At 41.7% G+C, this 17929-nt stretch overlaps 1 protein-coding gene across 1 annotated transcript; it reads left to right on the forward strand.

The window, feature by feature from the left end:
- Positions 1-314: 314 nt before the first annotated feature.
- Positions 315-16375, forward strand: LOC146985681 (disintegrin and metalloproteinase domain-containing protein 10-like). Its single transcript, XM_085778846.1, has 16 exons — positions 315-563; positions 2771-2921; positions 4567-4685; positions 4819-4977; positions 5540-5640; positions 7312-7461; positions 8293-8385; positions 8471-8654; positions 8944-9107; positions 9233-9416; positions 10192-10342; positions 11497-11680; positions 11788-11896; positions 11999-12219; positions 12327-12453; positions 13167-16375. Exons 1-16 carry the CDS (start codon positions 497-499, stop codon positions 13403-13405), a joined length of 2403 nt encoding a protein of 800 aa, XP_085634972.1. The 5' UTR covers positions 315-496; the 3' UTR covers positions 13406-16375.
- Positions 16376-17929: the final 1554 nt, after the last annotated feature.

Raw genomic sequence — 17929 nt, forward strand, 5'->3', positions numbered from 1 at the left:
CTTTGTCATTCCTATTAAACCATGATATCCTCATGTAAATCCTATCAGAGCTTAATCCTTCATAATATATTATATTTTATAACTAAATCATGTATTTTGGATGTAAAAAACTTTCAACTTTCAAATAAAGGTGACATAAAAGTAAAAAATATATATATATATATCCCTCTTAATTGTGATGAAGTATAAGTATATACATTGAAATAGTTGTACCAAGTCAAATCTCCTCGTTTTGACAGTATCTGGACGTATTATCCATGGTAACAGGCATATTATGTTAAGACACAGTACAGGGGGAGCTGTCACATCCACCAGCCCGGATCATGGACGCCTTTGGGGGGAAGGGATGCCGAGCGTCGCTGCGTCTGACGTCATGACGCAGGGAGAGAGAGAGCGAGCGAGGGGAGGCGATGTGAGGAAGCTGCAATAAACACACAGGGCGTCTGCGCCTATCTAAGTAGGACAATAAAGTGAAAACGGCATCAATGCTCTAACAATGGATTTATCAGATATGCTTCTTCTCAAAGTTTTCCTCTTCGCGTACCTGCTGAACAACACCCAAGGTGAGTTTAGGCGCCTGCCAGACGGACAGCTTTGGTCGCTGTGGTTGAATCGGTGGAGCCGCTGCTGCTGAGAGAGAGAGGGAGAGGGGAGCAGAAAGGCTGCTAGCCTGTTAGCTACCAGGAGGGATCAGCGGGGCCTGCTGCTGCCGCTGCTGCCGCTGCTGCTGCTTGCTTGTTGTGAAGAGGACTGCACCCTTTTTGCCGTCTTACTTCTGGCTAACAAATGATTCATATCGCGAAAAGCCGACGCGGATTCGTGCCGTCGATTGGAGTGAGGCGACGTTGCCGAGTTGTTTGTGCGTGTTGTCACAGTTTTTACTGTCGCGTTTGGGGCTGGTTTTGTTGTTATCGTGCGGACAGCGCCGACAGCCATTGTTATGAGAAGATGGAGAAGCCGACTGGCTCAGCGGACCGTCAGCTCTGTGCCTGCTGCTAACACCGTAGCCGCTAACATTAACACTGATTTTAACAAAGATACAAGGTCTGGCCGCTGACATTATGTTATCTGAGGCAGACCAGTGATAACAGTGAACATGACACCAGTTTTCAGGGCTGCTGGTGGGATTTTACTTGTTGTGTTAGCTGTGGTCACTGCGGTGGTTTTCTCACTATTTTTCCAATTTAATGTAGAGCCGCAAAAAACTTTGGATTGGAAAATGTAGTAAATAATTCTCATGTGTTAATATTTTAGAGGCAAAAACGACATGTCTGTTAATTGCTCGTTGTACATATGGCATCACACAACTGCTGTATGTTGCAATTGTGGTTTTAAATCCAGCACAGTGAAATAAAATAAGACGCAGCTATATTAGTTTTATTAACACTAAAGCTGTCAGTCACTTGTGTCCATGTCTCTCATTCACAATCCATACAGTCCTCACCTCTAATTGAAGCCCATGTCTTACCTTTGCAACAAGCTGTAACCATTATTTCACACATTAGGCCAATTTCGTGTGGTGTTATTATTATTTTTAATCAAAATATGTTAAAGGTTGTGTTTAATCTTGTTATCTTGATGCATTTGGATAATATTTCTAAAATGTCATTGTATCATATCAGAAATGTAAAAATCAGTCACTCTGTTTATTGTCCTGTGTTGTAGGCCTTAAGGAATTAAGGTATTTCAAAATAGTCATGGCCTTCACTTCTCATAGTCACCTCAATGAAAAATTTAATGTTAGCACCTAAATATTTTATAATGCACATGACTGTAGAAGTAGCTGAAGCCTGGACTACTTACCCATCTTTGTTATATAGTAACTCTGAATCCTGTAATTTATGGCCCACCAGCCAGGCATAATTACCTGTCGGAGAGTACTAATTACACATGCTGTATTTACTGAAAATACTTTCTTTTGGTTTTGCATGTTATAGGATGAATATGCAGCAGAAGTAACTTTCACAAGGGTTTAAATGGTCTCAACATAAATACTATGTTTTTCTTGAAATGGAGTTAGTCCTTTTGAATGTGAAGCAGTTGGTGAAATGGGTGGAGGCGCTCGAGAATCTTTTTCCTTCGAGCCCACCACCCACTCTTCTGTTGGCGAAATAATTATGCTGTGATGCTGGGGGCTGTTGTTTAGCAAGGCTCCAAAACTGGCATCCATTTGACTTAAATAGATTTAGCAGGGTTTTAAAACACAGGCCATGCTGGTTTGCTGTCATTTCCCATCGTTTTAATCCTGCCTGTCAAATATCTGCCTGATCGTCTATTTAATTGTGCACCTAAGATATCTTAACATGCACCATTGCCTTCGTTATTTACAGTGATACACCGTTGCTTTGCTCTAATATTATTCAAAGTATTAGAATAATATATCTGAGGATTTGAACTACATTACCTAACATATGTGTTTTGGTTAAACTGGCATTTGCCAAGAATACCTGATGTGATAGAAACTCTGTGATACTGAAGCTCTCAGAAATGTCTGCACATGGATCTTATTGTCTAATCCTCAACGCTGAATTGTGAACATGTTGTCATTTACACGTATAGTTTAATGCCTTTTTTAAACAATATTCCTTGATTTAGCCTAATGTTTTGTGTGACGTGTATGCCCACGCAGTTTTATTATGTACAGTGCATGCAAAAAAAATCTAAAATAAATTAGAAAAACTGTATCTTCACACCACGGCTGACTTTCATTAAGCTTGAAATATCCTTGTCTTTCATTGCTAACAGGATTTTCTCTGCTCTTTTCATACAGGACACTACAGAAATCCTCTGAACAAGTACATCCGTCACTATGAAGGTCTGACCTATGACACAGAGCTTGTGCACAGCAAGCATCAAAGGGCCAAGAGAGCGCTCTCTCATGAGGACAAGTTCCTTCATTTAGACTTTCATGCCCATGGAAGGTTTGTCATTTTTTTTCCTTGATATTAACCAGATGGGAAATTCAGTCTGTGTGTATGTCTGTTTATTTAGTTGCAAAGCTGCATTGTTTATGATTAAAGGTGGAGGTCAGCGGTAGAGCAGAGATTTGTGGAGTGATTGAAAATTGTTTACATTTCATGTCGGTTTTATGAAATCGTGGCATCGCTTTGACTCTGTGGTGAGGATGTATTTCAAATCTCTGTCGTTTTTTTCCCCATGCAGTATAAGTCACTCCTTTAGAGCTAAAGCAATAAATTGATTGATCAGTTGATAAAAAAATGACCTGGCAACTATTTTGATAATACATCGATATATTCGATGAACATTTGTTGCTTTCCTAAAACATAGACTTAAGATTATCAAAAACATATTTTTAACAATATTTTGACATTTAACAGACAAACGACTGAGCGATTTGTTTAGATTGATCAGGAGATTGATCAACAATGAGGATAATTATGTTGCAGCGCTTGGTTTTGGTTTTATTGTGATTTTCTGCCACGCTCTAAATACATGCAGATCAGGTGAGGTAGAAACTCTGAATGTGTTAGTTAGCCTTATGATAGATCAGGTGTTTTCATACACTTGATAGCTGGGTGGGAGCCTCCTTGATGGAGGGATGGATGGATGAATACAGTCATTCATAGAGTCCTTGTTGGGGTTTCTCATCCAGCATTTTGAAGAGGTGGTGTTTGATAGAAAGTGTCCACACTCTCCATGACAAAGTCAAGACCATCTGGCTGGGAGCTTGGCAAAGGCTGTTTATCATCCTGCCTGTAGCAGGGCCTGCTGTTCCTAAACTCTGATGGTGCTTAATAGGGGAGAGAACGATAAAGAGCTGTGCAAACAAGCACATGGAAAGAAGATGTCTTTTTCCTTTGAAAAGCAGGAATGTGTCAGCTTCTTTTCCCTTTGACTTCATGACAAAACTAGAGATACAACTCAAATTCCTACGCTTAATTTGCAGCACTGCACACATTCCTTTTGCCAGCTTTGAGCAAAAATGCCTATATATGGCTGATGCAGCGGATATTTCACTGCATCCTGGCCTTTGTGCACTATTCAGTTGATACTGTGCACATACATGGTTTGTGCACCATCGTGTGAAGTTTGACCATATTTTTCCAAAGCGGTCAGTTGCTTCAGCTGCTGTGCACTGACCGCCCCCGACTGTAACTTACACACAATACAAAAATACAATAAGAGCGCTGTGTAGGTGTAACATGAAACCAAAGGTTACTGTTACATGTTTGTTTCTGTGTTATCTACCAAAGAAAAAGCAGCGTTGTTTCAAGATGCCCTAATTTTTTTGTTCCCTTTCTTGAAAAAAAAGAAAGACTGCAGTTTCCCCGGCTCCTGCAACAGAAAAGTGTTTAGATGTTTTCTCTCTGCCACACCATGCCCTTGGTTTCACCTGTTTCCCCCGTTCATTTGCATTTTCCTTTTTCCTCAAAGGCTGGGGGAACACTGTTAAGTGAAGCCAAAGTTAGATCCCCACCCAGATCCATAGGCTCGCACTCTGTGACATGAATAAATGAGGAATCACTTCTGTGGCGAGTTTGGCTACAAGGATATTAGCTCATTGCAATGTAGATGAAACAGTTGTCCTGTTGTCTTTGATTCCAGGCATTTTAATTTGCGAATGAAGAGGGATACCACCCTGTTTTCCCAAGATTTAAAGGTTGATGTTTCAGGACAAGAAATTCCATTCGATACCTCTCATATCTACACTGGAGAAATCTTTGGTGAGACTTTTCATTTGAATCCTACTGCTTTAATATTTTTCTTAATAATAAAAGCAATAATGGAGTCGCAAGCAATTTTTTGGTATGCCGTGTTTTTCTGAAATATAAAAAACCCTGTCATTTGGATTCCCAGGTGAGAAAGGTACCCTGACTCACGGTTCGATTGTGGATGGTAAGTTCGAGGGCTTCATTCAGAGCTACCACGGCAACTACTACGTGGAGCCGTCCGAGAGGTACCTGGAGGGCAAAGATGTGCCCTTCCACTCCGTCATCTACCACGAAGACGACATACGTGAGTCCCCCAACAACCTCGGTCGCACAAACACTTTGATAGCCAGCTGTTGTAACCGCCGGGTTTGTGTAATTGGATGCATGTATATGTAAATGTGTGATCGGGAAAGTGCAAGGTTAGGGGCAGCTGAGCTGATGGAGACAGACTGGTGTGGTGCCCCCCCCCCCCCCCCCCCCCCAGGGAGCTAAGATACCTGGGGTGCTCATTAGCTGAGTAACAAGATCTTTCTCCTGGGCTAGTGACTCATTTAACAGTCTTTACTGTGTTGGCACTAGTAGTGAGCACCAAGCACACTTAACTACACTGGCACCCTGTAATTTCAAATCATCTGTGTACATATAGTATGTGGCTGAGGGGCAAATTAAACCGAAATAGGGGAAGAATTGCTAATGAGAGACACAGGAAAGTAACAGCTCACACAGCAAAGCTAGGCTCAAGTGGCATGTAAGTACATCCATTAGCTGATCATGAATAGCGCCAGAAATAGAGTGACTCAGGGGGTTAAGTAGCTAACATTGTCTCCCATAATCCTAACAGTGTTGTGTCTGCCTCTCTCACTCAGACTACCCTCACAAGTACGGCCCAGAGGGAGGCTGCGCTGATAGCTCAGTGTTTGAGCGGATGAGGAAGTACCAAGGCTCTGCCATAGAGAAGCCACCCAAGGTGAACTTCACCCCACACCACATTAAATGATCACACCACATTAAATGATCACACCAAGGAAAGAGATTGTTTGGCTTTCACGGATTTTCTTTTTCACATTTTTTCTGCTCTGTCGGGGTCACAGGAACCCGTAGTGGCTTTTTTTTCTCAGTTTCTGTATGCAGATTGAGTTTTTATTGACAGATGAGAATGGCCTGTCTAGGCTTAATTAATGGATGTCTACATGATGAATTGGTAGCTTAGGAGAACAAGTTGTTCTTTGCTGAAAGTTTTACATGTCATCCTAAAGTAGGGCTCTGTGCACAGTAATGCCTGGTTTCCTGTTTGAACGTTTTCAACCCAGAGCCCAGAATTGCACAACAAATACACGCAAAGGGCAAATGTCCATCAATGTTGAGAAAGAAAGAAAAACGCCCAGTTTGTTCATAATTCCTCAACACTGAGTATTTGACAAGTAAAGCAGTTTTTTGGAGCTTGGATACATTACTGTGAACAGTTCAAAAATGAATTGTATACCATACAGTGTCACAGTTTACAAACACTAACTGGGATTAATTAAATGCAGTAAATGTATACTCACACTTGGAGTTACCAGTAAAAGACACTCATCTGATTTGCTGGGTTGGGTGTTCATATAAAGAGGAAGTGGATTGGATGTCTATTGTAATGACTTCTTTGTAAATTTTGACATTCTTCATCTTCTGAGAAGTTACACATTGTGTGTTTTTTTTATTATGTAAAAGGAGTGGTTAGTGATTTCATAGTCCTCCATGAACTGAGGAAGGCTAGGTTAATCACACTGCCCAGCAGCCCATAAATCTAGCCCTGGGTTGTGCCTCCTATATATACATTTATATATTTATTATCATTGCATTCAAGTCACAGAGCTAAGCACCCAATTTTCTTGAAAATAACTATGCGGCAATCTTTGAAAAACCTGAAAGCCATTTAACAACACTGAGTGCCGTTCTGAAGGTATAACCAGAATCCTCAAACACTCTTTCAACAAAAAACCAATTGTAGCCTCTATCTCAAGTTGTGCCTGCTTCTCTAAACCAAACGCACATGCAATTTGTACCATATCAGCCAAAGAATAAAAATGCTCTTATTATTTTTAATGACATGCAGAACAGTTTCTTTCCAATATATTTTCATACCAAATTACTTGTTCATAGTTGTCAGTGTTTTTAAAAGAGCAATGGCACTTTAAAAAAATCTTTGTACATTTTTTTTTATCAGATGGATAACCCTCATATCAATTTAACTATTTTTTTACAAGATCACAGAGCATTTATTGGTACAGATGCTTTGCTTCATGGCTGTAATTGTAATTGATGAGATTGACAAACTGGAGCTACTTAAAACTGCCTACGTGACGGAGGCACCAACCAGTTGTTTATTTAGAAAAAAGCAAATCATTCCTCAAACTGGATGTGTACTGTGCTTTTGTTCTCATTGTTCCCTCTGGGTTTCCCCCACCTTATCCTCTTATGTGACATAAGACGCACATGTTCCTCAGCACAGTCCACGAACATACTGCAGCTTGACAACCGCAGCCTAAAAATACAGGACATTATTAATTTAGCCAGTGTTTGGTTGAAAATGCTATATATATATGTTTTATTTAACTGTCTATTTCCTACTCTCCGTTTCCTGTGCTGCCCACACCAGGACCTTCACACTGAGGCCGGCTCTAATGACCCTGTGCTGCTGAGGAGGAAGAGGATGGCCCAGGTTGAGAAAAATACCTGTCAGCTATTCATACAGACAGACCACCTCTTTTACAAATACTATAAGACCAGAGAGGCTGTCATTGCACAGGTAACAACACACTCAGCGCTGCCTTCATGCTAATGCGCTGCTGTTAAAATGAGATTTACACAGTGAGCGTGGAGGGTTTTTGTCTGGTGACGGCGCAGAGGCACTTTTGTAACCATCAGAAGCAGCTCATTAGTATAGAGTTTAAAGGATAATTAGTACAGGAATAATAACACCTCTTACTCAGTACAAGGGGTGAGTCGTAACACTTACAATAGAGCATCAAAAAAAATAATAACTCAAGGGTTCACTCCAGGGTTGTGTGCACTAATGCTCCGTGTTTTTTAGTCAGAGCCTGAAAGTGCACAAAAAAATAACAAGTAGCAAATTAGTGAAAGTATAATTCCCGGGGAAACATAGTCTGTTTAAAGAATATTGTTTTGGGAATATTTGTGCTCTTGCCGAGTGTTAGATGAGAGGAACAATATCTATCTGTTAAACAAGATGTAATGTGTTAATTCCCCTGGTTCTCTTCATGCTGTGCTGAACTAACCACCTGCTATTAGTAGCTTTATATTCACCAGAGCAAAAGTAAAAGAGAGTGTTTCTCAAATGTTTTTAATTATTACTTTAAAAGTCACATTATTCCTCCTGGAATACAGTCTCAAATAAATAATCTTGGTGGCTGTTGTGTTTGTTAGTCTAACATTCGTTACTGCACAGAATACAGTGAAACTAACAGTTTATTGTCCCCTTTACAAAGATAGTGTACATTTGTTCTGTCATAGTATATTTGCTCGTATCGCACGCTGAACAGACGTTGTGGGTTTAGTCAACAGGCTGCCGACGCTGTGCTCGGATCGTCACAGCTAAAGTCTGTTTGTTACATTTCAGATCTCGAGCCACGTCAAGGCCATCGACGCCATCTATCAGGGAACAGACTTCATGGGGATACGAAACATCAGTTTCATGGTCAAACGGATCCGGGTAAGTCCTGTACTGGTAAACTGATTCCCAGTTTGTCGTATTTGCATCTGAGCTCACCCCCTCGCCCCCCTCCCCCTCTTCACAGATCAATACAACCAATGACGAGAGAGACAGGTCAAACCCATTCAGATTCGCCAACATCGGCGTGGAGAAGTTCCTGGAGCTGAACTCGGAGCAAAACCACGACGACTACTGTTTGGCTTACGTATTCACGGACCGAGACTTTGATGACGGAGTGCTGGGTTTGGCCTGGGTCGGAGCCCCCTCAGGTACTGCACGACAAGTCTGTGGATCATCAATGATGAGCAACAGCAAACAGTCTGGCCTATTTTTAAAACAAGATATGAATACGTTCCTAACTAACAGATACAGGCTTTAAACCATTATATAACACATCACAGCCCTTGTACCTTATCACCCAATCTCGGCTGAGTGTTAGATCATTCTAGGGAATAATAATGAATAATTGTAAGTTCAATAATCAGATTTCCTCTCCTTAATGAGCAAAATCCTACTTGCTCTTTAACTCTGGCTCAAATCTGTGCTTTTCCTTCTCAGGGAGCTCTGGAGGCATCTGTGAAAAAAGCAAGCTGTACTCAGACGGAAAGAAGAAGTCTCTCAACACCGGTATAATCACTGTACAGAACTACGCCTCCCACGTACCTCCAAAAGTCTCCCATATCACATTTGCTCATGAAGTAGGACACAACTTCGGCTCCCCGGTGAGTTACTTAGATGTTCCACATTTATGCACAGTGAGAAGGAATTTATTAGGGGCTCGTACACTTTGTCCCTTCTTCTTTTAACCTGTGATTTTTTTTCTTTCTTTTCCTTTTCTCACTCTCAGCATGACTCTGGATCTGAGTGCACCCCTGGAGAATCTAAAAGCCAAGACAAGAAGGAGAAAGGGAATTATATCATGTATGCAAGAGCTACGTCAGGAGATAAGCTCAACAACAATAAATTCTCCATATGTAGCATCCGCAACATCAGCCAGGTGCTGGAGAAGAAGAGAAGCAACTGCTTTGTCGGTACGTTTTACTGTTTGCCTTTGACCTTGGCGCTACACTTTGTTCCAGACGTGTACATAGAAACCACGGTAACAGTCTGGTTCTTACCTGTACCGATGACTGTGTTAGATTGTGAAGCCCAGTGATGACTGGGGAGTTAATCCATGTAACTAAAAATGCAGCAGGACTCAAGCTGGTATTGGCTTTGAAAAGCAATGTTGGCATCAGTCCAGGATTATTTTTACTGACTGTATTTGGCAGATTGCGCTGTTTGTGTGATGGTTTTTGTCGTCTTCTCTTTTTTTTGTATCACTTCAAACAACTTTCACCAACAACATAAATACTTATTGGTCTCTCAGATGCTGAACCATAAGATTGGCATGTCTACAGATTCTTATTAGTTCTGCTCATGGAGTCTGAACCGTATCAGTCTTGGCTGATATTGGAAGAAAAATGCTAAGATATTCTTGTTGCCTTCCAAAAGTCTCGGTGCACCTGCGCTGCCTGATATTTCTGCTCCTCCACCACCACACTAATGAGAGTGTTTGTTTGGGTTTAATGTTACACCGGGCGTTCCCCAGGGTCTGTTTGCTTTGCTTTTTGAACAAACGCTTCAGCACAGATTTTTGTATCCGTGTTATGACGGCAACTTACTCTCTCCCAGCGATATTTGTTTGGTTTTGTTTTGGAACGACGGGATTCTTGCGCTGACTGACTTTTAGTCCCATCTGCAAGAAGTCGGTTTCTAGTTTTGGGGAAACCCCGTCTCAGTGTTGATTCTTTCTTCCCCAAACAGAGTCTGGCCAGCCCATCTGTGGCAACGGCCTGGTGGAGCCGGGAGAGGAGTGCGACTGTGGCTACAGCGATCAGTGCAGAGACCAGTGTTGCTATGACGCCAACCAGCCGGACAACAAGAAGTGCAAGTTAAAGCCCAACAAAGTCTGCAGGTAAGACCAGGATTTTATTTTATTTAGGAGGTTATTTATTTATTGTTGGTGTGATGTTTCATGGGGAAGACTCTGCCAGCTCTAGACTAGTAGTAGTAGTGCTTTTCACACACACACACACACACACACACACACACAATCATAATTAATTTGCTAGATCATATTGTGGCCAGTTTTAGGCATGTGAACTGGTCTCCTTAGGAAGCTATCTAAAGCTTATAATAGGAGCCATTTCACCAGTGGCGTGCACAGACTTTTTGAAGGGCAGGGGCGAAAAGGAAAAAAGGGCACATACAGTATAGCGCATCCTCGCCACTGAAGAGGGCGCGATTTGGCTTCCAAGACGGCACTTTAACGCGCATTTTGGCTCCCAGGGGGCACCTTAGGGGGCCCCCCTGCCCCCCTCCCTGTGCACGCCACTGCATTTCACATAGATTTGACATACATTAGACATACACTTAAAGGGATAGTTCAACATTTTTGGCAAATTGGCCCATTGCCATAATCCCTATAGTCATAGCAGTAGGTACGTCACCTGTAATTGTCGGTGTGAGCTACTTTTAGAACGGCGGAGCAGAGCCGCAAGCTGCTCAGAGCTACGCTACGGAGGCTAATGGGATTTCTTAGTTTCCCTCATCAAATCCATCAAATACACAATCCAACAACTCCAAAACGCTCTGGTGGACAAATTGTGACCTGCACATTCACCACACTATGAGACAATAATAGATATAGATTTGATGAGTTTGATTAGGGAAACCAAGAAATCCCATTAGCCTCCGTAGCGTAGCTCTGAGCAGCTCACGGCTCTGCTCCGCCGTTCTAAAAATTGCTTGCACCGACAAATAAAAGTAACAAACCTACTGCTATGACTATAGGGATTATGGCAATGGGCCAATTAGCCAAAATGTTGAACTATCCCTTTAACATTAACACACAATGCATACACATTTTACATGCACTTGACACTATTACATTTAACATACTACATATAACACAACATACACTTAACATACAATTTGTAATCCCAGGATGTGTATGTATGTACCAGTATATGAGTTTAGCAGTTGTTCCTTTAGATGGCGTTTAAACATGGACATAGATTGTGATATTTTCAACTCTCGCCTCAACACCTGCTGTGTCTCGCCCCTCAGTCCCAGCCAGGGTCCGTGCTGCACCGCCGAGTGCTCGTACAAGGGTCGCAACGACAAGTGCAGAGAGGAGTCCGAGTGCGCTCACCAGGGCATGTGCAACGGAGTCAGCGCCCAGTGCCCCACGTCGGAGCCCAAGGCCAACTTCACCGCCTGCCACGGAGAGACTCAAGTCTGCCTCAACGGGGTGAGCGGCTGAAGACTTAACACCTGGAACAACCGGTTGTTATAGCAACTTGATATTCATACCAGTCAGTGTCTTATCTCGCCTGTCTTCGTGCTCCTCCCCCGCAGGGCTGCTCCGGCTCCATCTGTGAGAAGTACGGGCTCGAGGCGTGCACCTGTGCCAGCCAAGACGGCAAAGACGAGACGGAGCTCTGCCACGTGTGCTGCATGGAGAAGAGTGAGTCATTTACCTTTTTTAACCACCTCGACAACTGATTTTTTTTCTTTTTTTTTTTCTTAATAAAATATTGTTCTGACAATCCACGATCCATCTCCTCAGTGAATCCCAACACGTGCAGCAGCACCGGCTCGGAGCGCCTGGCTCGTTTCTTCAACAAGAAAGTGACCACGCTGCCAGCCGGCTCGCCCTGCAACGACTTCAAGGGTTACTGCGACGTGTTCATGAAATGCCGCCTGGTGGATGCAGACGGGCCGCTCGCCAGGCTAAAGAAGGCCATCTTCAACCCAGAGCTCTACGAGAACATCGCGGAGTGGATTGTGGTACGTGTCAACTTCTTGATTCTCGATTTGCAGGATTAGTTGTTGTTATCATAACAAGGCGTCTCTGTATCGATCGTGTTTAATCCGCTCTTCATTTTCTCCTCCAGGCCCATTGGTGGGCGGTGTTGTTGATGGGGATCGCCCTCATCATGCTCATGGCTGGCTTCATTAAGATCTGTAGTGTCCACACACCGAGCAGTAACCCCAAACTCCCCCCTCCCAAACCACTTCCAGGTGAGTCCAGAGGTTCACAAGGAGCGGAGGAAGAGGCTTCTCTTAACGAGCTGAGAAGGACAATTACTTTATTACACTAATACCCCAACCACCAGGAGTAATGAGCTTGATAATTAATGATTTTTCTAGTTAACACTCTGTAAGTGTCATGCATCAGTTTCCATCAACACATTCAGTCTCTTTTAATTATTTTATACTTGTGTAGATATATGGAAAGTTTCATATAAAGGTGCATATTTTAACAAGGTCTGATCTTGATCTTGTACCAAATACTGAGATAACAGATATTGGTTAATGTGTTGCTGTGATTTGTCAAACTCTGAGTGTGTATACAGGCATGATGAATGTCTCAGAGTTTAGAATTGAATTTTTTTTTAAAGCAGCTGATTATTGTTAAGGTCACAACTTTTCTTAGTGTTGTGTTTGACATCTTGATTTAGGCCTAACAACACAAAGTTGAGTCCACCTGTCGAACATATACCAATACACTGTTCTGTAGTTTTTCCATAGTTTGGTTGTTTCCTCCCACCTGAACGCAGTAAATTGTAGATTCCTCCATTTGTTGTGGAGGCGATAAACAAGTTTAAATGAGTTTTGGGACTTAAAACGTTTCCTCCGTCTGTATTCTCAAACGAAACAGATATTTTGTTTACAATTTTATCGTTTGTCTTTTGACGAGCTCATCTAAACCTAAACTCCCGTCTCCCCGACAGGCACTTTGAAGAGGCGGCGAGCACAGCAGCACGCCAACTCCCAGGTGCAGCACCAGTCTCAGCACCCACACTCCCATCAGCACGGAGGCCACGGCGGCGGCGGCCACGGCGGGCACGGAGGCCACGGCGGCCACGGCGGCCAGCGGCAACCCCAGAGGCAGCCTCAGCGGCAGGCGCAGCCCCAGAGGCACCACCGCCAGCCCAGAGAGAACTATCAGATGGGCCAGATGAGACGCTGAGACCCTGCACCCCGCCTCCCTCCCTCCCTCCAATGCCTTGGCTCCTCCTTGTGCCTACAGTGGGAAACAAAAGCGTCACTCCATCCAAAGAAAAGCCTGACATGGTTGTTAGTCACCATCATATCCTCCATCTACAGACAAAACAGACACGTGGAAAAGAGAAAACACTATCTAGCAACTCAATTGGCTCTTTGTGGAGTGGACTCGACCATCAGCCATTTCCAATGCAGTGTGATCTAGCATCTTTTTCCACCTTTTCTTTTTCTTTTTTTTTTTGAAGGAGTGCCAAGGAGTTAAGGAATCATGTGTAGCTTTAGTACATTCTGTGATGTGAGTTTTTTCTTTTCTTTTCTTTTTGTTGTTTTTTTCTTGTTTCGGTTTAGTTTTTTGGTTCTATTGCAACGTCTTCTTGAGTGACACACCCGTGGCTGCTGGTGAATTGTTCTGTGCTTTTTTTCTTTTCGCCATTCAAGCCAGAAATGAGAGACGCTCAGAGGGGATTTGCGGCACTTTTGTGATTTACACATGTCAAACGGCAAAAGACACAGGCTCCGGTCTCTCGTGCAGACAGTCTTCTGCATGTGACTGTACATATTTAGTGTATCATAAGTGAAAACAAACTATTTCTTCTACTGTAAATGTGTAATTCTTCACTTATTTTTCTTTTATTTTTTTGGTTAGTGCTCTCAGGACTCTTAACACATAAAAGAAGGAATGATGGTTGTGAGGAGTTCCTTGGGCGTTGCGGTCGAAGGATGTGCGGCCATCGACTTCTCTTCGCAGTCGTCCAATCAGGTGGATCTCTTTCACGTTTAGATCGCTAGGTTTCAAAGTTGAACAACAAGGTCACCATATCCCACATTTTAGGCCTTTGTTCGAGGTCCCTTTTTCTTCATCCTTTTTTTTTTATTTTTTATTGTCTTGCTATAACATCACGTTTTGCTCATGTTGCGTAACAAGCTAGATGAGGTGTAGAGTCATGGGAACAGAAAGGGAACATCACCTAGTTTGGTATACCTTTTTATTGTCTTTACCGATTTTGATTTTGATAATGAAGAATGAATAACCACTAAATGAAGTTTATGATGATTCTACCTGTTCAGATATGAAAACAAGGGAAGTGAAGGCTGCTGTGGCTTAGTTTAGAAACGAGAGTGTATCATGTTACAGAGTTAGTTTACATGAGTGTGGAAATAATAAATTTAAAAATGACTCCGGTGTGGATGTACAAAAAAATTGTAAGATTAAATCATTCTATTATTCTTCAAGATAGCGAATCTAAGAACTTTTCAATGTGGGCATGCAGACACATTTATTAAATGTGACTATTAATTGACCAAGGTCTGTAATATTTGTATGTCACTCAACACTCTTTGCTTTGACAACTATTAATGTTAAGTCTTTGAACAAGTGGAAGGAGCGACGTAAGGCGGCAGTATTGTCTCACTATTCACACAACACATTCCTCAGTGTGTCCACTTCGTTTCACTGGAGACAAGCAGCTGTTTGTGTTCTTTAAAAACTCACCTGCAGGTTTTCTCCCGGTCAGATCTCACCACGGACTGATTCCCCTTAAGAGCTCATGAGTGCAGGCCTCGGTGTGAGTTTACATCAGCGTGCCATAAAACTTTATCAAGCTGATCTTTGTGCACAAGTTTTCTTAAAAACAAAACAAAAACACAGGGTGCACCTGTAGGAGCCACTTTCCAAAAAAGGCAAGAAATGAAGAAGATGTGATTGTTTTTGTCAGATTGTTTCACCTCAGGTGTTTTTAGTTTTTTTTGGTTTGTTTTTTTTCCTCCTCTCGCTGCAGCAAAGCATGAGGTATGTTTTGGAAAATGACAACACTAAATGAAAGGATTTGATACATCTGGTATATTATGCAAAATCCTATGATTTATTTATCATGCAAATGTTTTTTTCCACCAAAAAAACCCAAAAAAATTGGCAAATGAGTGCAAATTATGCACAAAAACAAAAAGTAAATCGCAGGATTTCGCATTATATATTCATCAAAGGATTTTTTTTTTTCTCTGACTTTATTTTACCTGACTATTTTATCCTGGCATTATTTTTTTTTTTAAATGCATGCAATACTAATCTCAACTAATATCTTCCAACACTATCCTGATGGTCGTAATATTCACACGTGTGCTCTGGAGGGGACACAGAAATAACGTGTCTCACGGTTTACACTTAATTTCACATGGCAGATGAATTAGGCAGGTCAGCAGTTGGTACAACTTCTCATGTCTGTACAAAATGGAGCTCTTTTTAAAAATGTCATCTACGTCTAGGCTGGATCACGCCTGTTAGGCCTAGAGAACTTACATGTAAACTTGTACAGTACTTCGAAAATTTGCATTTCATTTGAAAATGAAAAATTACATTTTGATACATCTGTTTCATTTTTTGTATTCTAATTCCAGAGTAAGTTGTTCAAAGATGTTCATATGTGACAAATTTTCCTTTCCTCTAAGTTATTTATGTTCTTATATGTGCTAGTTGAACTGGAGTTTGCTTATGATACTTTTCTCCACCGTCATCAATGGTAAAAACAATTCAGTGTGATGGAGTTAATGTTACATTCTCATTTTTGTCTTCGTTATCCTGTGGCATGGTTTGGATAGAAGAGCAGAAGAATAATGCCTGTAAATTTTACTTTCTTTTTAATTTCGTAGTCTTGGTACAGTTTTTAGATAAACGTGCACTGAAAATGTCCAAATTGAGTTGAAATGTTGTAGGTGATGTAGGCCGAAAGAACACAAGATTAAAAAGTAATACTACTGTCTGATTTTAATGTTCACTGTGTTTTATACAGTATCGGAAATTTTTGTTCACTTTGAACATTTTTACTAAAAAAAAAAAAAATTTCAAATTGTATTGTGCAAAGAGATGTAATTTTTGGAGTACTTGAAATGCATTAATTAAAAGACTCATTCAAAATAAAATAGACCCCTGTTTACTGTCTGTAAAGTGTGCACTCTTAGTTTTTATTGTTTGTTTTAGTCATGTATACTGAGGTCTGATACAGAGAACGAAATCAGTGGCCACTGGTTTAACACGTGAACGGTTCTGGGCTTGAGATGTGAAATTTACAGCAACTTGTGTTTGAAACTGATGTGGAGCTGGAGTTCAGTGTTTTTTGCAACTTCTTGGGACTAAAAATTAGAATATCTCAAAGATTTTGTCCTTTTGTTTTTGTCATCTATTTGTCTAATAAACAACTACCTGAAAAACACAAACCTGTTGGAGGTGCTGGAACTGAAACTGTGACTTTGTGTATTAGGAAAAGCACCTGCACAGCGGTCGACCAAGAAATATGGATTCACTGAGACGAGCTCTCGGGTCTCTGACCAAACATCAAACAACCAAACATCCATATTGGTCGGATCAGATTATGCAGATGCTTTTCCTGTCTTTATTCCATTTAATTTCATTCCATTTTTTTCATGTAATCTGTTCATTACAAGTCCCCCAAAACCTGTTTGTTACGTCAGTGTGTGTACATGTGTGTATGTGTATGTTTTTTCTGTCGAAACAACTAAAAAAAAAAGTATCAAATGTCAATACAACAGTTGTTGATGTTCTTTGCCTGTGCTGTTGGGCTCTTTGATTGATCAGTATAAACTGATCAGCCCTAACATTAAAACAGGTCACTGCTTTTATGTTTTTTACATAAAACCACAAAGCTGTGAAAAATACAATACACCAATCAACCACAACAATAGAAACAACACAAACAGTCACCTGTTTTAATGTTTGGGCTAATCGGTGTGTGACTGTGTGTAAGTGCAGTAGAGGGCTGCCCACACCAGAGGGAGCAGCTGCTGTAGCTCCAGTGATGGAGCCAGAGGTTTCAGAGCAGCCTGTCAACATCAGCACCACAGATCCTCTTCACAGCTCTTATCATCTGACTCCATCAAAGAGTATTTTAGCAACAACTGCAAACTGCAAACTGTTTGTTGTGTGGGCTCAGTGATCCTGATCTCTGTGTGAGTAGAGCTGGTCAAAGGAAATAACAGCTGCTGCTGTAATGCCCAAACATAACTTATCCAGAGTATACTTGATTCATTAATTGATTAATTATCCTGCATGTGTCACACGCTGTATTGTCCATTGTCTATGTTCATTGATGACTTTTTCCTCCGTGAGTGTGTCTGATGATGTAACGACCACATGCAAGAGTACGTGAGATCCTGGCAGCACACATTGGCACATGCAGTGGATTGACGCCTGCTATTGATTTTCAATGCTGTGGTCAGTGGCTCCGACATGGACGAGCACACTCGCCCACAACAAGGGCCTAGGTTCAATATTTTCTGGAGTTGAGTTAGTTCCTACTAAGTTTATATTGTTGTCGCTGCTGACGCTGTAGTCCATTTCCGCACAGCTCTCCTTCATATGGATGCCACTCTGTGCCTGAAACGGTGTCCCAGCAGCAGAGAGGACAGTGTCCCCGACCCTGGTCAATATTCTCCATTTAGAGCTGCAGCTCTGTGCAAGGAGCTGACGTCAGGGCCG

Source organism: Trachurus japonicus, chromosome 6 (assembly GCF_045865225.1).
Source record: "Trachurus japonicus isolate A0001 chromosome 6, Traja_1.0".
In the NCBI taxonomy this organism is placed as follows: Eukaryota; Metazoa; Chordata; class Actinopteri; order Carangiformes; family Carangidae; genus Trachurus; species Trachurus japonicus.